The sequence below is a fragment of the Stereum hirsutum genome, assembly GCF_000264905.1.
Source record: "Stereum hirsutum FP-91666 SS1 unplaced genomic scaffold STEHIscaffold_10, whole genome shotgun sequence".
Lineage (NCBI taxonomy): Eukaryota > Fungi > Basidiomycota > Agaricomycetes > Russulales > Stereaceae > Stereum > Stereum hirsutum.
In genome coordinates, this window is record NW_006763140.1 from 1,541,241 (window position 1) to 1,569,152 (window position 27,912).

The 27,912-nt window shown below is 53.2% G+C and overlaps 9 protein-coding genes across 9 annotated transcripts; 7 read left to right on the forward strand and 2 right to left on the reverse strand.

Moving 5' to 3' along the window:
• Window positions 1-35: 35 nt before the first annotated feature.
• Window positions 36-1,752, reverse strand: STEHIDRAFT_81986 (uncharacterized protein). Its single transcript, XM_007305772.1, has 8 exons — window positions 1,734-1,752; window positions 1,475-1,659; window positions 1,087-1,406; window positions 987-1,019; window positions 906-933; window positions 725-844; window positions 624-652; window positions 36-555 (listed from the first exon to the last, which is right to left on the reverse strand). Exons 2-8 carry the CDS (start codon window positions 1,529-1,531, stop codon window positions 216-218), a joined length of 927 nt encoding a protein of 308 aa, XP_007305834.1. The 5' UTR covers window positions 1,532-1,659; window positions 1,734-1,752; the 3' UTR covers window positions 36-215.
• Window positions 1,753-1,922: 170 nt separating this feature from the next.
• Window positions 1,923-3,140, forward strand: STEHIDRAFT_100125 (Sm-like ribonucleoprotein). The gene is made up of 5 exons (XM_007306153.1): window positions 1,923-1,957; window positions 2,018-2,059; window positions 2,125-2,274; window positions 2,415-2,526; window positions 2,597-3,140. Exons 1-5 carry the CDS (start codon window positions 1,955-1,957, stop codon window positions 2,680-2,682), a joined length of 393 nt encoding a protein of 130 aa, XP_007306215.1. The 5' UTR covers window positions 1,923-1,954; the 3' UTR covers window positions 2,683-3,140.
• Window positions 3,141-3,195: 55 nt separating this feature from the next.
• On the forward strand, window positions 3,196-4,559 carry STEHIDRAFT_123014 (uncharacterized protein). The gene is made up of 3 exons (XM_007306154.1): window positions 3,196-3,810; window positions 3,890-4,440; window positions 4,498-4,559. Exons 1-2 carry the CDS (start codon window positions 3,364-3,366, stop codon window positions 4,265-4,267), a joined length of 825 nt encoding a protein of 274 aa, XP_007306216.1. The 5' UTR covers window positions 3,196-3,363; the 3' UTR covers window positions 4,268-4,440; window positions 4,498-4,559.
• An 823-nt stretch (window positions 4,560-5,382) lies between these two features.
• Window positions 5,383-8,683, forward strand: STEHIDRAFT_169928 (amidase signature enzyme; the record flags this gene model as incomplete). The annotated part of the gene is made up of 16 exons (XM_007306155.1): window positions 5,383-5,510; window positions 5,611-5,792; window positions 5,869-6,026; window positions 6,103-6,192; window positions 6,275-6,452; window positions 6,547-6,707; window positions 6,797-6,923; window positions 6,997-7,097; window positions 7,171-7,194; window positions 7,281-7,544; window positions 7,642-7,766; window positions 7,839-7,923; window positions 7,996-8,042; window positions 8,109-8,156; window positions 8,231-8,304; window positions 8,432-8,683. 16 exons carry the CDS (start codon window positions 5,383-5,385, stop codon window positions 8,599-8,601), a joined length of 1,962 nt encoding a protein of 653 aa, XP_007306217.1. The 3' UTR covers window positions 8,602-8,683.
• A 400-nt stretch (window positions 8,684-9,083) lies between these two features.
• STEHIDRAFT_169929 (amidase signature enzyme) lies at window positions 9,084-13,077 on the forward strand. Its single transcript, XM_007306156.1, has 16 exons — window positions 9,084-9,456; window positions 9,534-9,691; window positions 9,764-9,853; window positions 9,913-10,090; window positions 10,171-10,331; window positions 10,438-10,564; window positions 10,678-10,778; window positions 10,838-10,861; window positions 10,932-11,213; window positions 11,273-11,397; window positions 11,469-11,553; window positions 11,670-11,716; window positions 11,791-11,838; window positions 11,932-12,005; window positions 12,079-12,457; window positions 12,508-13,077. Exons 1-15 carry the CDS (start codon window positions 9,111-9,113, stop codon window positions 12,246-12,248), a joined length of 2,016 nt encoding a protein of 671 aa, XP_007306218.1. The 5' UTR covers window positions 9,084-9,110; the 3' UTR covers window positions 12,249-12,457; window positions 12,508-13,077.
• A 540-nt stretch (window positions 13,078-13,617) lies between these two features.
• STEHIDRAFT_100129 (uncharacterized protein) lies at window positions 13,618-15,177 on the forward strand (the record flags this gene model as incomplete). Its single annotated transcript, XM_007306157.1, has 6 exons — window positions 13,618-13,652; window positions 13,700-13,984; window positions 14,042-14,145; window positions 14,205-14,337; window positions 14,421-14,558; window positions 14,969-15,177. The coding sequence occupies exons 1-6, from the start codon at window positions 13,643-13,645 to the stop codon at window positions 15,175-15,177; spliced, it is 879 nt and encodes a 292-aa protein (XP_007306219.1). The 5' UTR covers window positions 13,618-13,642.
• A 242-nt stretch (window positions 15,178-15,419) lies between these two features.
• STEHIDRAFT_81994 (uncharacterized protein) lies at window positions 15,420-21,703 on the reverse strand. Its single transcript, XM_007305773.1, has 6 exons — window positions 21,495-21,703; window positions 20,097-21,033; window positions 18,740-20,040; window positions 17,300-18,677; window positions 17,158-17,241; window positions 15,420-17,105 (listed from the first exon to the last, which is right to left on the reverse strand). The coding sequence occupies exons 2-6, from the start codon at window positions 21,030-21,032 to the stop codon at window positions 16,143-16,145; spliced, it is 4,662 nt and encodes a 1,553-aa protein (XP_007305835.1). The 5' UTR covers window position 21,033; window positions 21,495-21,703; the 3' UTR covers window positions 15,420-16,142.
• Window positions 21,704-22,383: 680 nt separating this feature from the next.
• On the forward strand, window positions 22,384-24,078 carry STEHIDRAFT_81997 (leucine carboxyl methyltransferase). Its single transcript, XM_007305774.1, has 5 exons — window positions 22,384-23,016; window positions 23,082-23,211; window positions 23,267-23,577; window positions 23,641-23,789; window positions 23,852-24,078. The coding sequence occupies exons 1-5, from the start codon at window positions 22,648-22,650 to the stop codon at window positions 24,012-24,014; spliced, it is 1,122 nt and encodes a 373-aa protein (XP_007305836.1). The 5' UTR covers window positions 22,384-22,647; the 3' UTR covers window positions 24,015-24,078.
• Window positions 24,079-24,552: 474 nt separating this feature from the next.
• On the forward strand, window positions 24,553-27,851 carry STEHIDRAFT_60215 (uncharacterized protein; the record flags this gene model as incomplete). The annotated part of the gene is made up of 13 exons (XM_007305676.1): window positions 24,553-24,611; window positions 24,676-24,865; window positions 24,934-24,968; window positions 25,024-25,426; window positions 25,630-25,846; window positions 25,914-26,287; window positions 26,353-26,468; window positions 26,531-26,673; window positions 27,072-27,264; window positions 27,331-27,365; window positions 27,433-27,448; window positions 27,520-27,695; window positions 27,787-27,851. 13 exons carry the CDS (start codon window positions 24,553-24,555, stop codon window positions 27,849-27,851), a joined length of 2,022 nt encoding a protein of 673 aa, XP_007305738.1.
• Window positions 27,852-27,912: the final 61 nt, after the last annotated feature.

Sequence of the window (27,912 nt, forward strand, 5' to 3'; positions counted from 1 at the left end):
TGTACTCATGCCTCCACGCAAATGATATGTCAACTGAGTGTATAATGTACAGAGCGGAAATGAACGACGTAAACCAAAGAACGTGGCCATTTCAGTTAGCAAAACAGGGACAGCGAAAACGATGCATGCATACAGCAGAAAAATCCTCATAATAATATGGACCGGAACCAGGTCCGAGTCAAGGAACACCCAATACCTTCTCAATCCCAATAGACCTATCGTCCACCCCTAATCATCTCAGCCCCAGTATCCACATCCCTTGCACCCTCCGGAGGAATAACAACCTCCTTCCCTGTCCCGCCTACGTGCATCTCCGTCAAGACTACTTTCTTCTCGCTCAAGCCTCCGATGCCAGGCATTGCATCACCTACTTGAATGATCGTCTTCTCGTTCCCGTTGTTACCTGATGATCCTGAGCTTGTTTCTGGGGAGTCGGTGGTGGTTGTAATGGCCGGGTCGTCTCCGCAACCGCAGTCGTATTCGTCGTCGAGGTGGGCACAATCGAAGATAGGATGCCCGAGACGTTCGTTTACTTGGTTGTGGACGTGGCAAAGCCTGTAAGTAATGGCTGTAAGCAAGAGCAATATCGATAGTTGAGGAGAGATGCGGGAGCGGAGACCTACCATAGGGATGCAGAGCGACGGGATGATGTCTACAACAACGAAGGTCGGCATTCAGCATGCTTCGACAGATATGTTGTGGTGTGCGGTGAGTTTGGACGCACCTGTGGTGGGAACTGCTGAAGCAATTTCTGAAACTCGGCGGCGCACTCGCCACAGGGGTATAATCTTGAAGTGAGATGGATGTACGAGCTGAGCGCGGCACGTTCGTCCTCAGTAGGATTCTGCATAGCGCGGGCGTGATTCAGTAAGGTCGAGGTGGATGAGTACTGTGGACACACGAACCTCGGGGTATCGGAGGGTCATTGTATGTCTGGCGGTTAGATGGTAAGATATGACATCTACTACAAGCGAGTAGGAACATACAAGAGTTTCCAAGTCGCACGGCCCAGTGCAGCTCTGTCGAAAAACACAGTCAATTCTGCAGTCCTGCGCTCATAAATGATACCCCGGCAAGCCGACGTACTTAGCTGTCGCATTCCCAAGCTTGCCCATAATAACCCCACCGTGTACCGTCTCATCGTCCACTGGCACTACCGCCCCAGCAATATGGTTATCGACTTCATGCACGGGAGGGATATTAGAGTCTAGGATTGGTTTAGCGTGTGAGGGAGAGTTTCCGATATTGGCCCAATCCCGTTGCGATTCCGCATTGGAGCCCGGAAGAGGATTCTGAATGCGAGGGAGTGATTGCTCGACGCCGCCGTCACCAAAGAGGTAGCCGGTGGCCGGGTCAAAATATGCATGAGATGGTGGGTGAAGGACTGTAAGGGACGAGAAGAGGAGCTGTGAATGGGAAATATCAGTGTATGCGTGAGCTTGTGATGTGAACAGTGGATAGATGAAGGACGCACGAGTCCGAGAACGATGAAGATAAACGCCTTAGTGAATCTAGATATCATGATAGCCATACGGTCTTGCCGTATACACTAAGTTATAGAGCTATTGGAGCTAAATCCGGTAGACCAGAGATGCAGACGAGAAATGAGAGGTGAAACGAGCAAGTGGTCCCGAACCAAGCAGGGTTTAAACCAGTGGGCTATCAATAACCATCACAAAGCTACCGTCAGGCAAATTTCAGTGGGAATAAGTATGAGAGGAGATGAGACAGACCTGGTGAGGTTGCGGACGTCGAGGGGGAAGAGGAGATGGTGCCGCTGTCATTTACTCACTCTGAACAGAGCAGCCAAGAATAACATCCGAAAGTCGAGAGCCGGCTCGTCGGGGCTCGATGGTTAGAATCCTTGTCTAGGGTTAGGGGCCAGGCCCTCCACAGAAACGCGTTCTGCGACGCGTCGTGCGCACAACTTCACCCTCTCAACGAACAAGCAACCATGGTATTTTGCTTGTTTATATGGAATATGACACGGGTACTGAATATACGTACCTTTTTTTAGTTGCCACTATCACTTCTCAATGCTGCGCAGAATAAACCTATGGTATTGCTCTTGTGCGCGTCCCATCCCCACACCGCCACCTAATTCTGCTTTTCCGATCTTGAAAGCTTGTCGAACTCAAGAACGGGGAGAATTTTAACGGTCATCTTGTCAACTGTGACAACTTCATGAATATCACACTCCGAGAAGTGTACCAGACAAGTGCAGATGGCGAGCGGTTTTGGAAGGTCAAGGAGTGTTACATTCGTGGCTCAACAGTACGTCGCCCGTTGGCCAAAGACTTACATCCTTCACCCCGCATTTCTACGCTTCTATATTTTCGCCCTATTCTGCTGCCTTCGTTTTTTTGTTACTTTGATGTTTCCGAAGTTTGGTTGACCCTCTCTGCCACCCGTAGATTAAATACATCCGTGTCCCAGAGACACTCCTTGACGTCGTGAAAGAGGAACAGCTCCGCGCACGAGAAGCAGGCAAGTCTCAACGAGGAGGCCTCAACGACCGCGGTCGTGGTACGTCCTCAACAGCCATTTTCTGCTTTATGCTATATCATGTCTGACGGACCCTTTACCTCGCCTCCAGGACGTGGCGGTCTCCCACAACGAGGGGGCCGTGGTGCACCACGAGGCGGGCCAATTCGTGGACGTGGACGAGGACGGGGGATGTAAGTATCGCGGCCAACATATCTTTCGCTTGTTTTTGCAACCCTCTAAGGCTCCCGTGGGACTTGGTTTGCATCTCTTGACCGCGAACGGTGCACGGAGGCTATAGCTGTGGGACAAGTGGCGTTGCAGTGGGTGGAAGAGTTCGGTTCCGCACATCTGATGTGGGAGTGGAAGGTTTCGTATGTTTTAACACTGCAGTCAGTGTTTTTGTGAGTGTGTCGAGTTCTGTTGTATCCTATATCGTTTTCTGCTTAGGACTTCGTACGCCTCTTTCGGTCCTGTATTTTACCACTTCCCCATTAGAGGCTTACTGGATAGCTCGACCTCCCATAATCTTCTTTTCAGTTAGGCCCGGTCCTTTTGAACCTCGTCCAGACAAAGTATGGCTTCGCTAGAGATGTGGAGCTAAAAGTTATCTGATAGCGATCATCGCACCTGGTGCACATCTTATCGCACGCCGGGTCTCACCCAAATTCATTCAGGTGGGGCATTCCTGCTGGTTCACAATTCACTGTACGAGACTTGTATAAGCAGACATAAATCTACAGGATGTTGGCGGTCCCGACCATCGTAAGTCGTGTGGACGGAAGCTAAGATGAAATATAAATAGCCGGAGGTACCCCTGACGACCTGTTTCGTTATGTTCCATCCTCCTTCTCTCCCATCTTCCACCTCCTCCTCGCCATGATCATCGCCAGCGACGACGACGACGTCCTTCTGTCCTCGTCGGGCGAAAAATTGCCGTCCCCAGTCGCCCAAACCTCGACTGAACCACCGCCGTCTGTGCCTGCACGACCTCGGACGCCACCTCCTCCTTATACGGACTCTCCAGATTACGCATCTGTCCCTCCTCTTGACCCCCCTTCAAATTCTCTGGATAATCATTGGCATATCGTGCACGCTGCACCACCGCCACATCTCCATCAATCCCCATACACGAATGTATCTTCAAACCCAAGGCGCAGACTGGAGAAACGCGCTACCGAGCCGACGAGCAAGCGGTTCATCAAGACGTCGTTGATCGCTTTGCTCTTGATATGGATGCTGTTGGTAGGCTGGTGTGTGACCTCGGTCAGAGTACGTTCGTATCCGGATGCAAGAGGGATGGGGCGTCCTGGGCAGAAACAGGTGGTGCGTACGCTCTTCGAAAAGCCATGAAGTATCCTCTCACATCGACGTTGTGGCCCTGACCTACTGTCTCGAATCATAGTCACCATCACTACATGCTCCTATGTTCTCAAACATCGTGAAGCTGGAAATCAACATCAACCTCCCATGGTCATTTTTATCCCCACCACCTCATCCTTACCCTTTCCATGATCCACACCACCGAGGACACCATCCTCATCCGCATCCACATCCTAGTCATCCTCATCATCCTTTCTCTGAACATTCGAACCATAAACCAATATGTCCCGCTCACTTTGGTCTTGGCCTGGGCAGTGGTTCTGGTCACGACCCTCGGTATCCTTCTCAACACGCCGTCTGTTTGGTAGAAGGACCTCACGGTCACCCTCACCACGGGCATGGACATCATCCACTAGGTGGAAAATGGCGAAAGGATTGGGAACGTGGATTGAGAATGTGAGGTGCGAGTTGGACAGGGGCTACGTTCGCGGAGGCAGGTATGGTTGGAAGTGTGAGTGTCGAGGGAGACAGGAACATATTGGATAGCACATCTGTAAGCAGGCTGGGACACGGAGCGCGCAGTCTTCGTTATCGAGGGCGTCGCATCATCAGATGAGCTTGAGTCTGGCCAAGGTATGTGCCTTCCCATTATTGAACTTGGATGACGCTCTGTACTGATGGTAATTCCAGTTTTGTCTTCGGCCGACTACGAGAACGCACTTGCTCCGTCTAATACAGGAACCCACTGTTGTACCTCAATAGGGGTCCACGCGACCATATCCCGACGCGCACTGGGAGCAGCGAGAGCGAGTCCTGAGTCATGACGAGCGAAGAAGCCTGCAGAGAGCACCGCGACGAGAGCCAGTGAACGACGGCAAGCCATGGTCTCGAGAGAGCTCGGAGAAAAAGGCTCGAGAAAATTGTTGGAGTGTTCATGTTCTTTTTTATATGCCCAGTGTGCTTGTGTGTATAGGGATTTCAGATAGGGGAAACCTCTATCAGCATTTACATGACTGTCGGTCCAAGGTGGATGACAGCAGAGCGAAAGATAAGGACGCAAAAATATGAACCGGCGAGAGCTCGTAAAACGGAACAACGGAAGAGAGAGCCGCTCGACGTGCTCGGCCCTGCTCGGTCTGGTGAGCAGCGTTGCTTACTGTAATGAGCAGCTTCGGCGTGAGTGCGCTCAGGGAGGCACGAGTTCCTGCCCCACGGCCAAAGGACATCGTATGAAATCGATCAGGGGGTCGACTGTGGGTTCCTGGCTGTCGAACGGACGAGTATAAAGTTCTCAATACTTGGCACAGTTGATACCTTCAAGCTCGAGTCTCAAGAAGCGACGGGGAGGTCAGTACCAATCGCTAGACTACTGGTAAGGTTGATTGTATCATGACGACTCAGCAAGTGCTAACCAACTTCGATCGTCCGCGAAAAGGAGCCTATTACTTGTTCGCTGCTTGTACATGAACTGGCGAATGTGTCGAGACCAACTGGACTGACAAGCACGCGGCATTTCGCGGCAAAAGGAAAAAGAGTACCGTGCCAGTGCTTTCGCCCTGTCATCGTCTGAACATCATGCATCATGGCCGGCGGCCTCTTCTCGAGGCCAAGCCGATGATGGCTGTCGTCGCGAGCGCGCTGTATCGTCCCATCCTGCTTGACTGTCCGAAGAGGAAGCATCGGGCTAATATCACGATATTAATGTGAGCTAATAAACCCTACAGTGTTAGAAGTGATAGCTTCAACACGTACAATGAGCAGAAAGCACAATTAGCGCTCGAGGACGTTGACCATCGGAAACAGCTCGTTCTTCGTCCCTGCCGAACCTGTGGCGTCGCTCCCTGGTGCGCCGCTCGTAGCGGAGATTGTGCCGTTCACCGTGTTTGCGAGTACAGGGAATGGATCGTTAACGGACGAGACTCTGGCGCAGACGGTGGGAGAGTGGGATGCGAGTGATGATGTCTTTGACAGTAACTTCTTGCAAGGTATGTTTCGTGACGCCACAATTCGTCGTGTCGGGGGGCTGATATTGATGTATTTATTTCTTGCGTTGTGTTGCAGCTGTTCTGATCCAGGGTTCAAGTTCCGGATCTGCACATGTGTCTTCGTCTGCGTTCTCGTTCTTCAGCGAGCAAGGAACGCAAGTAGTCTTGACTTCCGGCAAAGTTACGACGGACCGCAGCTCTCCTATCTCTACGAAACACATCGGAACAACTTCCGTACGTCGATGATTTGCATTCATAGCCCAGGAGGAAATGATTTTCTCATCAAGTATATGTATCTATAAATAAACAGCTCGCACCGGGCCCGTACATCTTGGCAAGAGATGCTACAGGGAGTCCCGCGGTGTATACACCTCTTCGTCTGCATTTCGACGTCACGCAGGTAAGCTATGCGCTGCACACAGATGCTCTTTTCCACTAGCATTGACGTTATACTGGTGGTATTCGTTGGACCGGATTTGTAGAGCTTCTTCAAGTCTGTCACTGCAAAATCCGATGGCTCGTTTGCCGTCGTCTCTGCCTCCCTTGATACCGACTCATCGCCTTATATCGGAGTTCCTTCCAAGGTCTATGCCGCATCGAAGAACAAGACCGAGTTACCATTGGCAGGCGTTCGTGTTAGCGTGAAAGATATTTACTACTGTAAGTCTTTGGACATGAATCAGGATACGAGCAATCGTTGTCCGCTGACCTATCTATATTATTTTCTACGTAATTGTGCTCGTTGGTTTCACAGTGAAGGGCCTGAAAACGAGCGCAGGAAACCGCCACTTCTACTCGCTTTATCCTCCGAGGAACGCGACTGGACCGGCCGTATCGAAACTCATGGACCTTGGAGCACATATCGTCGGTACGACGAAGACGGTCCAGTTCGCGAATGGGGATCGCGCTACTGTTGTTAGTACTCTCTTCTTACTTTTACGGATCTTTCCCCTCTGGAGACATATACTGAGTACCTTATTGAAATTCCTTACTTCGCTTCGCAGGACTGGGTCGATTACCATGCTCCGTTCGTCCTTCGCGGTGATGGAAACAGGGAGCCTTCAGGATCGTCGACTGGTGCTGGTGCGGGAGTTTCTGCGCTTGACTTCGTCGATGTTGGTATTGGGTCTGGTATGTGGTCGCTCAGTAGCGTATTTGTCTGATCTCGGGAGTTCTGACAACATTCGTATTTATATGAATACAGACACGGGAGGGAGTATCCGTGGCCCGTCGGGTGTTAATGGACTTTACGGTATTCGACCGAGTGTCGGGGCGATCAGCTTGGATGAAGTCGTCCCTCTCAATGTGCGTAGTTTGCTGTAGCAGAATGATACATACATACATCAGGACTAACGTTCGATGGTTGACTTATTTTCAGGACGTGCTTGATACAGGAGGCTTCGTAAGTCTCACCATCCTCTGTATTCTATCCCTGAAACCAGGCCTAATCACCGCGACGGTCTTCCTCTTTTTACTACTAAATGTCAGATCGCTCGCGACCCAAACCTCTTCGCTACCTTCGGAAAATCATGGTACAGCGGCTCGTTCGACTCCTACTCCTCCTTCCCCACGAAAATGTTCGTCTCGTCCGAGTTCGAATCCGTCTCCGACGCCGCTTTTGCCCTCTATTCCGATTTCTTCGATAAGGTGAAGGGGTACTTGGGTGCGGAAGTGACGTCGAATTTCAGTATTCCGGGATATTGGAACGAGACATCGGATGTTGGGGTGCCGTTGACTACGTTGCTCAATACGGTGCGTTGTGACCTCTATCCCTCTGCTCTGTAGCGATAGCTTCCAATGCTAGAAGTTGGTTGGCTGATATGACTTTGGTGTGGGGTGGGTGGGACAGACGTATGCCACGATGGTAGCTTACCATCAGTGGACCGTCGTCGGCCAACCGTTCTTCTCCGACTTTGCAGCTGCGAACGAGGGGAGGAACCCGCATATTAATCCCGCTGTACTTGCTCGATGGCAGTGAGTAACTCGTCCCGGGGCCCTACATGCATATTTACTGATGAAAAAAATTGTCTATCTGTGTTATGCTAGGTACGGTGAATCCCAGGGAGCAGACGGGTATGCTGCTGCCCTGATCGAGCGGGAGACGTTCGAGAATTGGACGTCTAGTCAGCTTGTGAGTTTATCCATCCATTCATCTCTAGAAGTGATTGGACTCTGAACGATATTTGTTCTTGACCTTGTTCAGTTCAAGGAAGACGCGGAGTCTTGCTCCGATAGCCTCTTTTTCTACCCGTACGTCTCGCTTTCTCTTCTCCTACAGCCGAAGTGGTCATTAACTCAGTTTATTCGTTTTGGTAGCCAAAATGCGGGTGACTATACAAGCCGAGAGGTCTACTACCCATCAATGTACGTCTACCTCCGCCCGAACCTTATATTCCTTATGGCACGAGCCTAACTAAACCTTCCTCGCGTCATGATAGTGCTGCTCCGCCTTTCGGATACTCGAGCGGAAGGCTGGCTGTGCATGGTCGGTCGCCTGATATGGTTGTTCCTAGTGAGTCTCCCTCTGCCCTCTCTCTCTCACCTCCACCACGCCCACCGCACATAACACTTGCTCGTCACGGCGAAATCGAACCCTAACTAATCAACGATTTTCGTCATCACGCCTCGAACGCGAACAGTCGGCCAAGTCCCCTACCACTCCAATATCACAGGCATCACCGAACAACTCCCAGTGACGGTCAGCATCGTCACGCGGAGAGGTTGCGATTTTGTGTTGTTCGATCTGTTGGAGGGCCTCGCGGCGAAGGGGATCGTGCAGACTGTGAAGACGGGGAGGACGGCGTTTTAGAGTCGATAGATGCGTAGATTGGGATGAGGGGAAGGGAGGCAGACTCGACTCGGAGGGGATATGATATACTTAATGATGTGACGCTTGGTAGAAATGAAGTTAATGTTCGATGTCTGTCGAGTGTGGCCCCCGGTTGTGCCAGTGTTCAATCAATCTGGTTTAGACTATGTTTGAGCCTATGTGGTTGATTCGCCCCTAATAAGGAATTAAGGATTGATTGCGCTAGTTTATGTTAGATCTAACATGAGTAGTCCGTTGAAGAATTATTTGATTTTGACTGATTCATGAGAGGACTCCGGTGCCACATAACGTTATAAGTAAGTCAGCGGCCGCGGGCCTCTTGTCAGTCCCTTTCCATATTGTATCCACCTTCAACAAGAGTTACAGCATGCTCTTGCTGATAGAAGCTTCTCCTATCTTCAATCCCTGCACACACATCCGTGCATATAAAAGACGAACATGCTCACCTTGACTTCCTCGAGCCTTCTCCTCCGAGTCCTCTCAGCGAGATGACCATGGCTTGCCGTCGTACTACGCTGGCTCTCGTCGCGGTGCTCTCTGCAGGCTTCTTCGCTCGTAATGATCTAGGGCTCGTTCTTGCTGCTCCTGCTCGTCGGGATATGGTCGCGTGGACTCCAATTGAGGTCTCGAGGACGTTGACCATCGGAAATAGCTCGTTCTACGTCCCTGCCGAACCTGTGGCGTCGCTCCCTGGTGCGCCGCTCGTGGCAGAGATTGTGCCGTTCACCGTGTTTGCGAGTACTGGGAATGGATCGTTGACGGAGGAGACTCTAGCGCAGACGGTGGGAGAGTGGGATGCGAGTGATGATGTCTTTGACAGTAATTTCTTGCAAGGTATGATTCGTGACGCCACATTCCGACGTGCTAGGGGGGCTGATATTGATGTATTCATCTCTTGCGCTGTGTTGCAGCTGTTATGATCCAGGGTTCAAGTTCCGGATCTGCACATGTGTCTTCGTCTGCGTTCTCGTTCTTCAGCGAGCACGGAACACAAGTAGTCTTGACGTCCGGCAAAGTCACCACGGAGAGCAGCCCTCTCATCCCCACGAAAAACATCGGATCGGCTTCTGTACGTTGCACATCTCTTCATTCCTTATATTATCCCCAATCCCGTTCACTTCCTAACACTTGTTGAAAACAGCTCGCACCAGGCCCGTACATCTTGGCAAGAGACGCCACAGGGAGTCCTGCGGTCTATACACCCCTCCGTCTGCACTTCGACGTCACACAAGTGCGTTACCCGACTCCTCCTCACCGCTCATACTTACAGATATCGTGGTGGATTCATAGAGTTTCTTCAAGTCCGTCACGCCGAAATCCGATGGCTCCTTCGTCGTCGTCTCCGCCTCCCTCGACACCGACTCGTCGCCCTACATCGGCGTTCCCTCGAAGATATACGCCATGTCGAAGAACAAGACCGAGGCGCCTTTGGCGGGCGTTAGGGTTAGCGTGAAGGATATTTATTACCGTGAGCACTCCTTCAAGTTTCTCCCATCCAGTTCAAGTACCTGGGAGGCTCTTTCCGCTGACTCGATGGATGGTCTACAGTGAAAGGCCTGAAAGCGAGCGCAGGGAATCGACATTTCTACTCGCTCTACCCGCCGAGGAACGCGACGGGACCGGCTGTATCGAAGCTCATGGACCTCGGGGCACATATCGTCGGGACGACGAAGACGGTGCAGTTCGCGAATGGGGATCGGGCGACTGCCGTACGTACCCCACACCCCTCCCTCTCGAGTCCTTTGCCCCTCGCTCCGAATAATGCAATTTTTTTTGCTGAGTATTGGAATGGGGATTGGGGTCGTATGTATGTAGGATTGGGTCGACTATCACGCGCCGTTCGTCCTCCGTGGAGACGGGAACGCGGAACCGTCGGGCTCGTCGACAGGTGCGGGGGCGGGGGTGTCTGCGCTTGATTTTATCGATGTGGGTATCGGGTCTGGTACGTCGCTCTCTCTCTCCCTTCCTCTCTCCCTCCCCCTCTCGCTCTCTCTACAATCTGGCGATTTTCCTCCCGTATGTTGATATGTTGTGATTTGTGATTACTTATTGAAGATACGGGAGGAAGCATTCGGGGCCCGGCGGGTGTGAATGGGCTGTATGGGATTCGACCGAGTGTGGGGGCGATCAGCTTGGACGATGTGATGCCTTTGAACGTGCGTTAGTATTTCTCCGTTTCGTCAGATTCTGTTCTGACGTCCATCAATGTATGCAGGACGTGCTCGACACAGCCGGTTTCGTGAGTCGTACATATCTTTCTTCACAGCACCCCTTCTCCGTCTTGCTAACGGACCTAAATGTTATACCAGCTCGCCCGCGACCCACACCTCTTCGCCACCTTCGGCAAATCATGGTACAGCTCCAGCCCCTCCCTCTCCTCCTCCTCCTCATACACGTCCTTCCCCACCCGCCTTCTCCTCTCGTCCGAGTTCGAAAGCGTTTCAGAGGACGCTAGGGCCGTTTATGATGATTTCTTCGATAAAGTGGGGGAGTATTTGGGTGCGGAGGTGAGGGATGTTGATGTGTTGGGGTATTGGAATGAGACGGCGGGGGTGGAGATTGGGGTGGGGTTGGATGTGTGGGTTAACACGGTTCGTTGATGGCCACTTTGTGTACTGGGACGGTGTGAGGCTGATTGTGTGGTGGATAGACATACGCGGTGATGGTGGCCTACCACCAATGGACCGTCCTCGGGCAACCTTTCTTCGCGGATTTCGCGGCGGCGAACGAGGGGCGCAAACCGCATATCAACCCGGCCGTGCTGGCGAGATGGCAGTGCGTATTCAGCCTCCTCCGAGTCTAATGTCTTCGTCTGCATACTGAACGATGATGTGTTCCGTTGGTAGGTGGGGCGAAGCACAGGGCGCGGATGGGTACGCCACGGCGTTGCATGAACGGGAAACGTTCGAGGATTGGGTGTCTGGGACGTTTGTGAGCCTTTCATTTTCATCCCTTTACTATTCCTCCCTCCCAACGTGCACCACTTTAATTTTACTATCTCGTCACAATGTGGACGAATGCGATTGACGGCTGGACTGGCCGAACAGTTTCACGAGGACGCACGATCGTGCTCTGATAGTCTCTTTTTCTACCCGTACGTCCTGCGTGCACCGTGAGTGGGTGTGTGTGAGAGAGAGACTGACCGCCGAATCATCGACCTATGTACAGACAAAACGCGGGTGCGTACACTAGTCGGGAGGTCTATTATCCGAATGCGTACGTCCGCCTCTATCTATTCCATACCATCCCTCTCGCCACGCCATTTGTGGCTCTAGCTAACTGAACCGACTTGTGTGGACGTGTGGATAGTGGGACACCGCCGTTTGGGTGGTGGAGTGGACATATCGGGGATTTGGGAAGGTCGCCGGATATGGTCGTTCCGAGTGCGTTATACCTTCCTTACCTCTCCGTTCCTCCTAATGAATAAAATAAACTGACGTGCCATCATACCCACAGTCGGCCAAATCCCGTTCAACTCCACCATCACGGGAAAAACGGAACAGTTGCCTGTGACGGTGAGTATAGTAGCGCGAAGGGGCTGCGATTTTATGTTGTTGGATTTGTTGGAGGGGCTTGCGGAGAGGGGGATCGTGCGGAGTGTGAAGACGGGGAGGGAGGCGTTTTGATGTGGGTGGGGAGGTTACTTTTGATTGTAAAGCCTGCGAGCCTGATGGATGGAATGAATAGAAGCAAGAAGGGTGCATGCATAAGTTACATCGGGTAGTGTGAAGTATGTGTAGAGTAGAGGTGGAATGATGAAGCATAAGTAGACAAGCAAGTGTGGCGGGGCTACCGGACCCAAGTCGAGATGAGCTCCTCGTGCAGGTTAAAGTACCTAGCATACCAATGAGCATCCGTGCCTTTCAAGAACAGAAAAGAACGCACTGCAGAATCTTTCCCTCCCGTCTACAGTTCCCCTCCCCACCCTGCTCCCACCTCACGATCCACCGTCCAAGCACATTCCCAGCCTTATCCATCGTCTCCGCCACGGTCTCTTCGCTCCCGGGTACAGGCACGCCGCTCCCCCCCGCCCGCTCCATCTCCTCCTTCGGCAACTGGACCATGTCGGCGAGCTCCCATTTCGCAAAGGGACGGTCGGTGTCGGCGATGAAGGCGGGGTCGTAGATACGGGTGATGCGGGGCTGGAGGAACATGTTGAGCGTGGTGAGCTCGAGGACGCTTCCGCCCGCCACTGGGTCCGCCTCTGTCACTGTTCCTGACCCTGCGGAAGGACTGGGTGGTGGTGGCATGCGATGGATGGCGGTGACGTAGGATTTTCCGACCCATGCGACGAGTGCGGTAGGGATAGAAGATGCGCCGAGGGTGATGCCGACGAGGATGAGGCGGACGGAGAAGGGGAGGGAGGATTCGACGAGGAAGAAGAAGGGGGAGATTGTGGCGGAGAGGGCGAGGGAGGAGAGAGAGAAGAGTTTGAGGCGGCGGTAGGTCATCGCGAGGGGGCCTTGGTAGATGATGTAGGGGTCGGTTGGGGAGGCGTCGGGGGCATGGCGCGAGTTTGTGTGTGTTGGCGGTGGGGTTTGTGTGGTGGTGGGATTTGTGGAGGATACGTCGGAAGGATCAAGAAGTATTCTCGAGGTGGAGAAGAGATGTGCACGGAGGCGGAGAGAGAGGCCACAGGACGTGCGAGACAGCGGCAGAGGACGAGCAGAGCAGAGGAGCGAGCGAGCGCAGAGCCTGTTCATCGTCGTTGAGCACAGAAGTGGCGAGCGGCGCGTGCGCTCGGCAGCTGCAACGCGCGATCGGTGGCTGAGTGTTGCCGGCGCCTTGGCCCCTCCAAAGCGCTCTCCTCTTCTCTACATTATGATGGCCATACACAGCAATATTTCTTCTCGCTATAGTCGACTGTCGAGAAGAGGCGGTGACGTGAGTCGGTCAGGTCGACTGCTCGATGATGTCTCCATCATGCGAATGTCAATTACTCCCTCCGCCTAACCTTTAGCGCTCTCACCTCTATTTATACCCCGCGTTCTCTGCCCGAATATCCCTCGCTACCCTCCCCATGTCCATCCGTGAGCTTCCTTCCATATCTCAGATACAAGTCTCTAATTCTTCCTAGTCGTCAGTCCCCGCGCCTCTCGCGCACCGACCACAACCGAACCTCCATCCTCCGCCTATGCATCAGGAGCCCAGTCTCCTACCGCCAACACCCCCAGCACTAATACCTCCAGCGCTACCCGTCGGTCCGTCAAAGTCACCTTCGACGGCACCCGCGTCCTCACCTCGCCTGTCGATGATCCCGACCTGGACATTGTAGACAACGCACGGAATGAACATGAGAGTAGTGGTGCTGCTGACGGAGGAGGTAATGGTGGAGGACAAGTTGCAAGGCCTGTGAGACACAGTACGTTGTGATTCGCTGTATTCCTGCGGAATAAGATTATTGAGTTTTCACTGCCAGCGACCCAGCAGGACCAGGATAAAGCGGACGAAGCAGCACGGAAGAAAGCCATGAAAGATCTCGTCCAGAGCTGGATGGACCGACTCCAACTCATCTCCTTACTCGTAATCACCCTTCTCTTCTATCACTCCTGAACGTTTTCATATTGACACTGGTTGTGCAGACGACGTTCTTCGCAGGCATGGAAGCCCAGCTCATCAGCGCCTCCGCGCCCACCGGCGACGGCCCCGTCGACAAAATCACACAAACAGCCAACGCAGCTATCATCGGCTCTCTCGTCGTCCATAGCTACGCCGGTGCGCATTCACATTCTCCCTCTCAATCCCCTTCCGTTCCCTTCCGTTCCCTTCTCCAGCTCATCCTAATCCCAACCCCCCAGCGATCGTATCCTTCCTCGCGGCCTTCGCCCTCGTCCGGTACAAACTCAAAGAAGCAAAACGCGAAGAAGCCCAGACCGAAGTCTCTGCCTCCCATCCCGATCCCGACGCTGACGCCGACGCCCCTTCAGAAGGCGAAGGTGAACGCGACCCCCCATTCGCTTACAATTCATCCACGGACGCAGAAGCCCAGTCCCGTCCGCCAGGTATGAGTTTGGGTGGTGGGGGAGGCCCGATACAGGGTATACGGAACGTGCTACATCATTGGCATGAGAAACAGAGCGCATATCCACATGTGACGCCGGATCCTACACCGCGGAATACCTTGAACGGCAACGGAAACGGTGTCGCGAACACAAAGACCGACTCGACCACAAACGAAAAGGAGAAGAAACGCCCTAACCTCCTCGACGCTCTCTCCTCCCAACTCTCCCCTTCCCCTCCCCCTCCCCCGCCCATCCCACCTCCTCCAACAATCCCGCCCCCGCCCCCGCCTTGACCGCCCCCGCCTTGCCCGACATCTTCTCCACCGACCCCCACCTCGAACAAGTCGGCCCCGGTTTCCGAACCCGCCAACCTCCCACAGCCCTCCTCGAACGCGCCTACGTCCTCAGCATCTTCATGACCGCCGCCGGGTTCGTGCTCGCTATCGTTGGCATCGTGTGTTATGCGTGGGCGAGTCAGCCGGGGAGTGTGGCTTGGGTGGCGACGGTGGGGTGTGCGGTTTGTGCGTTGGGGGCGGGGGGGATTATGATTTGATTTGATTGGGGGGGTTGAGGGGATGTTGATACCTCGGTTGAGGATACGATACCTTATTGTTGTACTTAACGCTTTATATATATGTCTTGCATCGACACGGGTACGGACTAATAAATATTGATATCACACACATAACTTACAGTCAGACCACAAGCAAACAACCGTGTATACCCGAACTCAAATATATACCTCTGTCCTATCCATCTCTAGCCACAGGTGAGGACCGTGGACGTGAAATACGTGCAGACTATGATATACTCTCTCCCCCCGTCTCACCCCCATCTCTGGCGTTACAAACCTACCTACCTACCTACCTATAGCTACTTACACAGGATGGTAAGACACAAACTGTACTGAACACTGAAAAAACAGACCGACCGACACTCGACACCCCGACGTGCGATGCGTGCAAAATGCGGAGGATGCGCATAAGGTAATAAAAACACAGACACAGATGAGAATGAGAATGAGAAACAGAACAGAACGGGAACGCAGAGGGCAATGGGAACGCAGATGAAGAAGAAGAAGAACGAGGGCAAAGAGACTAGGAAAAAAAAGTACGGGGCAAAAGGACAACAAGAAGTCGAAGGTAAAGAAGAAAGAAGAAACAGAAGGAATAACGAACGAAGCGACGGAAAGCGGATGCGGTCGACGATCTCGGATGCGGCAATAATAACAAGATGATGACGGAAACCGAGGCAGACGAGACATGCATGCGAGTGTATGAGAGGGAGCAAGAATGTGAGATGGACGTCACGGGCAGGCGGGGAAAGGAAGTGGGCGGGGGGTAAACGACGTGTAGCGGTGTATTAGCTGCGACGATAGGTAATACCAGGAAGGACAATAAAAAGAGGACAAACAGACAGACCAGCGGAGACGACGGGCGAGTCTATGGCAGAAGCAACGAAGAATGTAACGCAGAAAGTAGAAGAGGATAGAGATAGGGAAATGGAAACGGAAAGAAACTATGCCAACAATGCGATCAACTTATCCTTGTCCATCGACTTCTCCGCTATCCGTGTCCTCCGCTCCTCGTCCTTGTCTAGACCGGCACCCTTCATCATGTTAGCGAACAGGTCGAACGCCTTCGGCGCATCGATCGCAATGTCGTCCAACAGCTCGGCCAGAGGCAGGAAGCCCTCCTCGAACGAAGCCGGCGAGCAGAGATCCCTCTCCCTAGCCTGGGCGAAGAGGTCTGCGACAAGCTGCGCGTCCGCGGCCTTGGACTCGATGGCGGTCGTCACGAGCTTGTCGACCAGTCGGAACCGGTGCTCCTCGGGAAGACTGCTGAAGTACGACTCGGCCTCTCCCAACATACGGATGCCGAAGAACTCCTTGACGTCCTCGGCGATCTTGTTTGTCGCCGCCTCCTCTGACATCGAAGGGGGAGCAGGAGTCTCACCACGCCCGTCCTCAGAGCCAGCCTCCGATCCCGCAGGGGTGGAATCCTCCGCCTTCGTCTCCTCGAGAGCCTTACTACGAGGCAGAAGCTGGAGCTTTCTGCGTTGTGTGGACTCTGGGACGCCACCGGACTGGGTCAGGTCGACACTCGTCTTGCGACTCGCCGGTCGGCTGGGCTTCGAGGTCGTAGCCTCAACAGCGAGTTCGGGGTTCTGACTGAGCATGGAGAACATATTGGAAGTAGAAGCCGTGCGAGACAGAGGAGCCTCGCGGCCCTTGGCCTCCTTCTTGCCGGCGAATACGCTGCTGGGACCGAAGGTCATCGGTGTCGATTTCGCGATCTTGCCGAAGTGAGACAGGTCGCCGGCCTTGGGCGGAGGACGGTTGGGTCCTGAAGCAATAGCCCAACCGTCAGGACCGATCTGTTGAGGTTCGCCACGGTCTCCGCCACGACGAGAGCCACCGCGGGACATGCTCATTTGGCGCTGGTAGGACTCCTTCTCCTTCGCAGCTTGATCTTTGGCAGCCTGTATGGAGGGTCAGAATACAGATACGAAGCATGGGATGGGAAGCACTTACGGCCTCGTGAACCTGAGAGATAGTCAAAGGGCCGCTTGCAGCATTACGCACCAGCCACCTACGCTCTCGGAGCTCGATGACATCCTAAGGGACCGACAGTAAGTAGCGAGCATGACGATAAACAGATAAAAAATCGACAAACCTGCAACATGAAAGCCATACGCGAATTCACGTTCGGACTCTTCGTCAACTCCTTCATACGAGCGAAGTACACATCCATATGCGCATGCGCCTTCTGAGTGTCCAAAATCGCTCCGACGGTAGTCATCAACTTGCACAAACTCTCGATCTCCTCCTCTTCTGGGTTCTCGACGTTTCCGAGCAGTTTCTTGATACACTCGTGCATGATACGCTCCGTCAACATCTGCAGTTTGAACAGTTCACCGATGAACCTGATCAGACCGAGACCTCTCCGCTTGGCCTTCTGGGCCGCGTAGTACTCGTCTGAGTAAAGCTCGCCCTCCTCGGCCTCCTTGCCGCTGGCGGTGTTGGCCCTCGCCGCAGCTTCGTCCTCCGTCGCTTTTGTGAGAGCGGCGGCGGCGCTCGTTTCCTTTTGCAACCAACCACGCTCGAAATCTTCCTGACAACGATTGAGGAGGTACTTGCGGAACAGTTGACCACCAGCGATAGGTTTGCCTTCCTGGTTCTTGATTCCATCATCCTGGACCTTGGGGCTGATCGTCTCCATCATCTTGCGACAGAGCCTCGCGTACATCTCGGAAAAGGCAGCTTCATCGGTAGCCTTCTCGAAGACAAGCTTGATGACCTGGATGAGCGTACGACCATCCTTCTCTGTCTCGGACTTGTTGGCCCAAGAGATAATCTGTTCGGAGATCGAGTCGAACCTCTCCATGGTAAGCTTGTTGAGGAGACCCTTGACCTTACGTTCGACCATTTCCGGTGAGTCGGGATCCGGTGTGACGGCGGCGGCGGCGGCTCCACGGCGAGTACTGCCAGCAACCCATCGGTTTGCGCTGGCCTCCAGAGGAGCAACAGGCTCGAGAGGTGGACCCATGTTAGACATGGCAGGAGTTGAGATGTGGACCCTGTTCGACTCGTTCCTGGTCTGGCCGCTACGCTTGCTACGGGTACGTTCGCGCTCCTTTCCAGAACCTGGTCCGCCTTGGCTGTTCGTGCGCGACATTGGTGGACCACGACCACCACCCATAGCGATGCCACTCAGAGCGCTACCAGCGAGAGAAGTAGAACGGCTTGGACCGTTAGCCAGAGCAAATCGCTCTTCGCTGGTTTTGGCGGTAGTGGCGAACTGGCCCATAGCGAAACCGGAAGACTTGCCCATGGAACTAGGAACGAAACCAAGACCAATAGAGGCATTGCGACTGACTGACCCGGAGGGGGTGACCATGCCAGAATTGCGGCGACCAGAGCCACCGCGAGTCATACTGAAGCCGCTGGAAGTCTGATCGCTTGGCTCCAAGCCGATGGCATCGAGCGGAGGAAGGTTGTCTGGCTTCTCCTTGCAGACGGCCATGAACTGTAGGAGGAAGTCGCGATCGTACCTACGAGAAAGTCATGATCAGTACGGGATGTTGACAAGTGATGAAAGGTGTGGTAAACATACCTGAACTTGCCCTTGGCGGCGTTCGCATTGAGCTCGACTTTCGGGCTCTTGATGCCTTCCGGGTATGAGATCTCGTGAAGGTCCTCGATGATACGGGCGGTGGCGAGAGCGGAGGGGAGAGGTTGTGGTATGTTCATAGCTTGTACGGACTGAAGGTTCAGAGGACCAGGACGACGTTTGCCCGGAAGCTCAGGGACCGCGGCAGTGTCGATACGGAGAGGCTCCTTGTCGGGCACTTTGTCTCTAGCTTCCTCAGCAGCTGCAGCCAGCTCAGCCGCATCAGCGGCCTTGCTAGACTCGGAAGGCTTGGACTCCTCAATCTCGCCCTCTTCCTTCTCAGAAGCGGCAGCGGCGGCTTTGGCTGCTGCCTCGGCCTCTGCCTTCTCAGCGGCTTCGAGCTCCTTCAGTTTCGCCTCTTCCTCTTCCTTCGCCTTCTTGACACGATCCTCCTCTTCCAATCGGGCCTTCTCTGCGAGCTCTTCCTCCACGCGCTTGCGCTCGGCCTCAGCAGCCTCCTCCGCCTGCTTCTTCTCCTCTTCCTCTTTCCTGACCCGCTCCTCCTCCTCTTTCCTCTTCCTCTCCTCCTCCACGAGCCGTTCCCGCTCCTTCTTCTCCGCCGCTTCTTTCTCCTCCTTGACCTTCCTCTCCTTCTCCTCTGTCTCCCTTCGCTCCTTCTCCTCTTTCTCCTTTCTCGCCTTCTCTTCACGCTCCTTCTCTTTGGTAACCTTATCCTGCTCCTCCGCGGTCTTCTTCTGTTCCGCCTCCAGTCGGAGCTGCTTTTGGGCCTCGCTCTCAATCCTCACGCTTGGGCTCCGTCTGCTCTCCTTCTTGAAACCACCAGGTGACCCAGGAGGCTGCGGCACCACGACATTCGAGCCGTTGAACTGCGAACCCGACTTCCTCAAAGCCTCGAGATTGACTTCTTGCCCGTTAGGATCCTTGAGGACAATCTTTTTAGACGGTACAAAAGCATTGGCGTTCGTGTTCAAGCGTTGGCTCGAGCTCGAGGAAGGCGTAGGAGGCGGAGATGTGAGGTTTGAAGGAGGTAAATGCGGTGATGGGTGCGGGTGCTGATTGTGATGTGGCGGTGAGAGGACGGCGTGACTTTGGGTAGGCGTGCCGGGGCCTTGTTGTAATGGAGGGGGAGGATTGCGGGGAGACATAGGCATGGTATTGGGAGGCATAGGTTGTCCATGCTGGTGATGCTGTTGTGGTGGGGGTTGATGCTGAGGAGGTAAAGGCTGTGTGGCCCATGGCGGGGTAGGGTAATACCCCTCCTGTGGCATGTTTACATAGCCATACTAGAGCGAAAAGGGAATCAGTCTCAAAAGGCAAGATATGAATAGGAAGTGCATACGTAATAACCGGGCCAGATTGGCTGGGGAGGCATTCCTGCAGGTTGACCTACATGAGGATGATGGGGGGCAAGACGAGGGCTAGGCATCCCTCCAGACATGGCACCAGGACCTGCCGCGGGGCCACCTGGGCCTGGCGGTGTCCGCCCGCTTACACCCACACCGCCACTGGTACCGTTTAGAGTTTGTCGCGCGAACACGGGTGACCGAGGAGGACCGACATTGCCATTCTGAGGAGGTCTCATGTTTGAAGGAGTGAATGGTGGAGGGAGGTTGTTATACTGCTGGCCAGGAGGTGGGCCTGACTGGTGCGGTTGTGGAGGGAGAGAAAGTGGTCGGGTGGATGGTGATGGGGACGCATCTGTAACGGAAGGCGATGGCGACGGTGAAGACGCAGTCTGAAAGAGCTTTGCGATACTTTTCCTGTCGAGCTTCGGAGCAGCGTGAGATTGGGACACTGTTGATGGCGCCGACGCAGGGGTAGCGGATGTAGGAGTTGAAGATATCATCGATGCTGGCCGGTTGGTGACCACTGACTTGTTCGCTGACCCATTCTGGTCTGCGACGATGGATCCGAAGGACTTGGGGTTCTCAGCCTTTACTGGGGGTGCTGATGCGGGAGATGATGAAATGGGAGCGTCCGCATCGTGTATGGAGCCGAAAGTGACGGGGGAGCTTTGACTAGCGGCTGGTATGGTATTCCGAGGTATGGTGACCCCTTCCTTTATGGAGACCCCTTGACCGAGGGTGCTGGGCCGGCGAGAGTGTGAGGCATGGGGATTTGATGACGTCGTGGGCGAGTTGACAGTTGATGGGGCGGGGGATTGTGAGCGAGAGGAGGACGCTGTGGTATTTTGAGGAGGGCCCCGTGCCCAGGCTGACTTCGTTGGAAGCTGCAGAGGAATTTTCGGTGCAGATGCAGTTGAAGATTTGCTCATTCTGTGAAAGCAACAGTCAGCGAGCAGTTATATGTAAAGCTGGAACAAAACAGTCAACTAGGGACTCGTCAGCACATTTCCGTAGCAGAATGTGCCACGGATATGCAGAGCATTGTGTGAGCAGCAACCAGACCGGGAAACACGCGTCTGTGTTCGCACCCAGCAAGCTCCGAGCAGGGGGCTGCCAAGGCCAATAAATGAATTCGACCATCGTACACATTGCACGCATCTGAGGATGGGACGACTCAATAAAAATCCACAGGGATAGTGGTGTGGAGACCACCTCCAGAGGGACGACGTCGTCGAGATAAAATCGTGGATGAAACCGAATTTCCGCACAACCCCCCTTGCCCTTGCAATCCGCCCCGCTTCGTAACAAAGACCTTACCGACGAGTCGAAAGACCACAGAAAAAAAGAGGAAGATATAGGGTAGGGATTAGACAAGAGAAGAAAAAACTCACGAACTAGAGAAAGTGTCTGGGTCTAGCGATCTGATTTTTCGTGGTCGTCGGAAGTGAAGCGATCTCGTGCGCGAGTGGGTCGGTCTCTGAGGAGAAATGACCTGCCAGCAGGCGTACTAAGTAGCTGCTGCGTCGACGGAGACGATGTGGAGAAGGAAAGAAGGGGGATGAAGGACGGGACGTGCGGTGTCCGGTCCAGAGGGTCTGTCCTGGTATGAAGGACGATGACAGTCGGCGAGATCAATCGTACCCAACAAATCTCAAGAAATCATCTTCCAAAATTCACTTTCCCCACGACTCCGGACACCCCCGTCGCGCCACACCAATCCCGCGCCACCCAGCTGCCACCCAGTCTTTTTGCTCTGTAGCTACAGCACCGTATTTCTTCGGTCAACTTACTACTACATGGCATCTCCAAAGTGTCTGTGGCGTATTGGCGAGAAATATGCTTTTTTATTAGAGAAAAAGAGCCCCGCAATATTGCCAGTCCGTGCTCAAGAGGCTGGCGACTCAGATAGGAAGGTCACGGTGTGGAGAAACTCCATCGGACCATCAGCGAACCTCTTGACTCAGCTCCTGGAACCTTCAAGGCTTATTCGGCCAGCCAGACAAACAGATCCCATGCCAGCACAAATTTCTATGCAGTGAACGCCTCAAACGAATGTTTTCTTTGAAACTTGCTTCACCGCTCAAATATTCTGATCACGATACAAAAAAGCGCGTCTCAGCGCAAGTAGCCGCCACAGCTTTATTCGACTCATAGTATGTCGGAACCGCGCCCTTACCGTCGGACCCCGGACTCCTCAACCAAGGCAAGGTGGGTCGGCCTATCCAGTCACGATGGCGGGGAGCCCATACTGCCAGCGGCCGTTCTTTAGGTATCTCACCCTCGCATCGGACCACTCACTTCTTCTCATCTCGCTCTGCAACACTGTATTTTTCCTTGGGCTTTGACCTGAGTGAGAGGCGCCGGTGCAAGTTTTTTTGGGTGGCGAATTGCAAAGCACCGACGTCATGGAAGGCATGAGGCAAACGCACTTCCCTGACTGACGTTCTTAGATTGGGACAGCCAACTCGGAACCTTCGCCACACATTCTGGACGAATTGTATCTACCTCCATCTGACCACAAGGAGCTAGACATCGACAGTTATCATGCTACCTACAGGTCCTCCAACTTTAGCTTTTCCTAGTCGTCGTGCACCCATGGACAAGGCAGAAGCCACAGATGCCGACGCCCCCGTCCGTGCCACAGACAACGATGCCGCTTTGGCTCGCCTCTCAGCTGTTCAAAAACACTATCTCGCTGATCCGTACATCTCGGCTCTCGTCCCCAGGGCACACTTCCAACAGCCTCGCCCGCCACTGATCAACATCGGGACGTATCTCAGGGCACAGGGCATAGATGAGCTGGTGGAGAACTGGATGAAGACAGCTGGGGAGATGGAGGACACTGACGAGGAGAAGAAGGTGCAGATCGTCAGCTTGGGGGCTGGCAGCGATACGAGGTTCTGGAGGCTTGCGGTACGCGGCTCACTTATTCAGTATGGTATAAAATTCGATGATCTGACGATGCGAGGCTAGGCTAGGCAGGACCGCATGCAGCTCAAGTAGCAAAATATGTCGAACTTGACCTCCCAGAGAACACGTCTAAAAAGGCGATGGCAGTGCGAAAGAACAACGCCATGAATTCGCTGCTAGGGCAAGACGTCAAAATTGGTGCTTTCTCTCTCTCGGTTGTAATTTTATTCAGATACTGATTGTCCTTGCGTAGAGGGTGGGGGCACAACGCTTCGCTCACAAGTCTATAATCTCCTCCCCATCGATCTTCGCCATCCACCTTCCACCACCCTCGCCACAGTCCTTCCGACATTACTCTCTCCAACACTCCCAACTCTGCTTCTCTTCGAATGTGTGCTTGTATACCTTACTCCTGCCACCTCGGATGCCCTCCTCCGCTGGTTTGTCGACTACTTCACCGCGCCGTCCAATGTGGAGCAGAGGACGGGGGTCCTTGGGGCCGTTGTTTATGAGATGTTTGGACTCGGAGATTCGTTCGGACGTGTCATGTTGAACAACCTCAAGGTATCGTCTATTCATCACTAGTGGTACTAGTACGGTTTCTGATTCTGACATTTCGCAAAACAGGCCCGCAATGTTTTGCTTCCAGGAGCGGAGCCGTATCCCGATGTTGCATCGCTCCCGCAGCGCTTCCTACGACTGAATTTCACTTCTGCTCGAGCGTTAACGCTACGCCACATTCGGCATTCATACATATCTAAATCTGAGCTTGAGCGGTACGCAGTGCCTCTAGTTGTGCCCTACGGTATCGGTTTTGCTGACACGACTGTATGAGCAGACTTACCACCCTCGAAATGTTGGATGAGATAGAGGAGCTCGATCTTGTGTTGGAGCATTATGCCATTACTTGGGGTGTATATATCCCGCCAGGACATTCGGAACAGACGAAGACTGGATGGGTGGAATGGGGACTGAAACAGAAGGTGAGGTCGCGAGCATGATGGATGAACTGCATGTTTAGGGAAGGTCGCCAAATAATACTGCATCTGCAATCGGTGTGTCAACTCATGCATCTACGTACCGCTCAAGAAGACTTGTGCAATCCCGGCCTCTACGTTCTCTGCAAGCCCAGAGCAACACTCACGGCACTTTCTTCCAAAGAAAACACGCTCCTCCTCCTACAGCCTCTTTTTATGGACTGAATCTTTGAATGTTTTACCTCACCGCTCCGAGAGTTGTGCCATCCCGAGACTTGGTTAGTTTCAAAGCGGAAACCAGGATGCTTTGAGTGGCTCGCGCCGTGTGCCTGATCTTCATTGCGAGGAAAGTGCCGAGTGGAATGATGACATCTTTTCCGCTCACGTGGCGAAAGGCTCGTAAAATGTGAGATAATATGCGCCTTGCATGGTAGATGTTGTACACAGCCTGCACCTTCTGTTGTCCACATACTCACTCTTGACCCCCGGCCTACTGCTACACTCCCATCCTGTGATTACGACCTACACAGTCGCCGGTCTTTAAGACCAAGTGCGCGGCCCGATGTTCACTGTCCCCTTCAAAAACCATTTGAATTTCTTCCGCATTCATCTTGTTTACTTGTGCGCGTCATCCATCCATTCATGGGACCACTCCAGACGGTTGACCACCTTCACACATTAACAGCACTTTCTCCCCACTGATCTTCTCCGCGATATTCTATGCGAGCAATGGAGAGTACCACATCAGCTACATCGACGCACTCTTCAACAGCGTCAGCGCCATGACCGTCTGTGGGCTTGCGACGGTGGACCTCTCTAGCTTGACGGGATGGCAGCAGACCATTCTCTTCGTTCAGATGTGTTTGGGGAATCCGGTGAGCTGCCTCACTATATACTTCTGTGCTGGGAATAGGCGTTTGATCGGCGACGAAAAAAATACAAGGTTATCATCTCGTGGGTCGTGGTATACGTTCGAAGGTCAGATCGTGGTGCGCTCCCGTACTCGCCCATGCTCACAATTCGCCGACATTAGACGCATGTTCAAAGAACAGTGCGAAGATATCGTGCGGAACGCGGCTCGCCGTGTCGCTGTCGAAGAGCCTGGTCAACTCGTCGAAGTCCCGACGTCCTTCCGAACTCGTATATTGGACTTCTTGCTTCGTCGTCGGAGCGTCAGTACGATCGCAGAGAACGAAAGTGGAAACATTACTCCGACAACGGCTAGCATGAAAGGAAGCAGGTCCAGAGGTGGAGAGACCCCTCGCCTTCGTCCGGACATGATTCGGAGAATCGATGATGCACCCAAGTTGGTAAACCCGAGTGGATGGATTAGCGAAGGACGCACGGATCCTCTCAAAGTCATACCTGTTGAGCCAGAGCCAGAGCAGAATGAGACAACTCGGCACTTATCGTTCGCAGGTAATGGGGATCCAGTGGTGTCTAGTGAGACGTCGTCGCAACCTTCATCTGACAGTGCTGAGCGGTAAGTCTTCAGGACAGGTCCGTACCCTATATAAGGCAGCTAAAATCCCTCGTAGCGCCAGCCGTCGCATGTCTGCTTCCTCAGCCAGGGATAGGCGTCGGTCTCTATCGCAAGGTGAGCCGCTTTGATGATGATCGTATTGATCTTACCTGAAAGGTCGTTGGCCCAGACGAGAACGACGGATCCCACCGGATTGACGATCAGAACCCTACCAGCGTATCTACGACCATTGCTCGCTCAGGGATCATGCCTCGTACACAAACCGTCGAGTTCGCTCCCACTCCTCGACGGCACCGGACGACAGCCATCGAGGACAATCACGAAAACCTCACTCGCCGGCCTACCATCGATACAATTGCGTCTGAAAGCCAAGGTGACCAACGTATGATCGCACTTTTTGTTTTCTTCTCTCCGAATGCTGCCTCATGCACGTTCGTCAGGCTCTCAAAGAGGCACCGTACGGCGATATCCCACGCTCGATCGCACTGGGACCATGCACACATCCGCGAGTGTCCGTGCCAAACAAACCGGCTTTGGTGGTTTTCCTTGGCCACACGAAATAATCTCAAGCCTCCTAAAACATTTCTTTCCTGACGCCAATCGTCGCCTTAACCGCACACTTACCATGCCTCGGACAATGACTGTAACATCGCAGCGTCAACCCGGTGTGACGGCTAGAGTCGTGCCGTACATCTCCTTCGATGCTGTCGTCGGGCGCAACTCTGTGTTCCATTCACTCACGAATGAACAATTGGAGGAGCTCGGTGGCGTCGAGTATCGCGCCTTGACCGCTTTGTTATGGATCGTCGCCGGCGTGAGTTTCTTTTTCCTGGCTTCTTTGTCGAAGGGGAGCAGTCGATGAAACTGGGTTTTCAACAGTATCACATATTAGTCCAGACCCTGGCGTTGACAATCATAGGTCCCTACATGACTCTACACAAATGGCGGGAAGCTTTGTCTCCCCCAGATCAGCATAGATTTGTCCCACCTGGATGGTAAAAACTCTTTTCCTACGACTTGTTATCATCTCATCTTCATGATTTCGATTGGTGGTTAGGTTCTCCGCCTTCCAAGTCGTCTCAGCCTACACAAACACAGGCATGTCATTATGCGACAAATCGATGATACCTTTTCAGAAAGCCTATCCCATGATCGTTGTTCTTGTTATCCTTATTCTTGCCGGTAACACGGCTTTTGTAAGTTTTTCACAATAATCTATTTTGGTCTCTTTGCTGACTTCACTTATAGCCCATATTGTCCGTATTCAACCTCTAATCCCTTTTGAATCTACTCAACGTACTGACAACTTTTCTTGATCGACAGCTTACGGTTCACGATGTATGTTGCTCTCATGTCACTTTACTGAGCTTTTATATTGACAACGTACTTCTCGGCATAGCTGGTCTTTGACCAAAATATTCCCATCTCGTTCGCAATCAAGCGAGACTCTGCATTTCTTGTTAGACCACCCACGCCGCTGTTTCATATACCTTTTCCCGTCCCACCAAACATGGTTTCTTCTTACAGTACTACTATTTTTAAAGTTCGTCTCCCCGTTCCGTCCGTTTCACGTATCGCGAAAGATAGATACTGATCAGTCAATTTGGGACTCCAATTGGGTTTCTATAGTGCGACCGATTGGTTTTTCTTTCTTGTCCTCGACATTGGCAACCAAGCCATCGACACTATACCCCTCGGTGTCCGCTTCATAGACGGGTTGTTACAGGCTACAGCCGTACGCGCCGCTGGATTCGGGACGGTCACTTTGTCCGCGCTTGCGCCTGCCGTCAAGTACGTCCCTCCCCTTTCTGTGTTCTTCAGAGTTGGAGTGTGTCGTTGATATTGTATCTGGAACAGGGTCTTGTATGTCATCATGATGTATATCAGCGTTTGTGGGTCGTTTCGTTCTATCATATTGCGAGATCATAATTAAACCAGTGGTTGTCGCATGACGAACAGACCCTATCGCTATGAGGTACGCAATACCGTTCCCTGTAGTATCCCTGCATACATTGACAGCCATATTTTTCCGTCTATTTATGATAGTGTCCGTTCGACAAACGTGTACGAGGAAAAGTCGCTGGGTATCTACCACGAGGAATCGGACGATGAAGACGAGGAGGACGAGGAGGCTGAGTTTGCACGTATCGCCGCGCAGGGAAGTAGGATGACGGTGTGGAGTCGTTATTTGACTATGCATGCGAGGAAGCAGTTGGCCTTCGGTATGTCATTCCTTACAAGCAAGTTTTACGACGCTGTGCCCTTCTGAATTCGCCGTTTCATGGTTTGGATTTGGTCCTCAACTCTATGTAGACATGTGGTGGCTAGGACTAGGGTTGTTCTTGGTCTGCATCATCGAGGTGGGTCTTCAACTTTGACTTAGAGGAAAACATGAGTGGACGGAAATCGGCTGACTTGTGGTACTTGGGGCTGCCATGA

Bases quoted from the DNA above. Each gene is read 5' to 3' on its own strand.
- STEHIDRAFT_81986 (XM_007305772.1), bottom strand. From the start codon at position 1,531: ATGGCTATCATGATATCTAGATTCACTAAGGCGTTTATCTTCATCGTT. The intron at 934-986 runs GTATGTTCCTAC...TCTAACCGCCAG, and splicing joins CGTGCGACTTGGAAACTCTT to ACATACAATGACCCTCCGAT. The intron at 845-905 runs GTTCGTGTGTCC...CGCGCTATGCAG, and splicing joins TGACCCTCCGATACCCCGAG to AATCCTACTGAGGACGAACG.
- STEHIDRAFT_100125 (XM_007306153.1), top strand. The intron at 2,060-2,124 runs GTATTGCTCTTG...CGATCTTGAAAG, and splicing joins CTGCGCAGAATAAACCTATG to CTTGTCGAACTCAAGAACGG. The intron at 2,527-2,596 runs GTACGTCCTCAA...CCTCGCCTCCAG, and splicing joins CCTCAACGACCGCGGTCGTG to GACGTGGCGGTCTCCCACAA.
- STEHIDRAFT_123014 (XM_007306154.1), top strand. From the start codon at position 3,364: ATGATCATCGCCAGCGACGACGACGACGTCCTTCTGTCCTCGTCGGGC. The intron at 3,811-3,889 runs GTGCGTACGCTC...CTCGAATCATAG, and splicing joins GTCCTGGGCAGAAACAGGTG to TCACCATCACTACATGCTCC.
- STEHIDRAFT_169929 (XM_007306156.1), top strand. From the start codon at position 9,111: ATGACCATGGCTTGCCGTCGTACTACGCTGGCTCTCGTCGCGGTGCTC. The intron at 9,854-9,912 runs GTGCGTTACCCG...GTGGATTCATAG, and splicing joins TGCACTTCGACGTCACACAA to AGTTTCTTCAAGTCCGTCAC. The intron at 10,779-10,837 runs GTGCGTTAGTAT...CAATGTATGCAG, and splicing joins ACGATGTGATGCCTTTGAAC to GACGTGCTCGACACAGCCGG.
- STEHIDRAFT_81994 (XM_007305773.1), bottom strand. From the start codon at position 21,032: ATGAGCAAATCTTCAACTGCATCTGCACCGAAAATTCCTCTGCAGCTT. The intron at 20,041-20,096 runs GTATGCACTTCC...TTTTCGCTCTAG, and splicing joins CAATCTGGCCCGGTTATTAC to TATGGCTATGTAAACATGCC. The intron at 17,242-17,299 runs GTTTGTCGATTT...TCGGTCCCTTAG, and splicing joins GTATGGCTTTCATGTTGCAG to GATGTCATCGAGCTCCGAGA.
- STEHIDRAFT_81997 (XM_007305774.1), top strand. From the start codon at position 22,648: ATGCTACCTACAGGTCCTCCAACTTTAGCTTTTCCTAGTCGTCGTGCA. The intron at 23,017-23,081 runs GTACGCGGCTCA...AGGCTAGGCTAG, and splicing joins CGAGGTTCTGGAGGCTTGCG to GCAGGACCGCATGCAGCTCA. The intron at 23,790-23,851 runs GTACGCAGTGCC...CTGTATGAGCAG, and splicing joins TCTAAATCTGAGCTTGAGCG to ACTTACCACCCTCGAAATGT.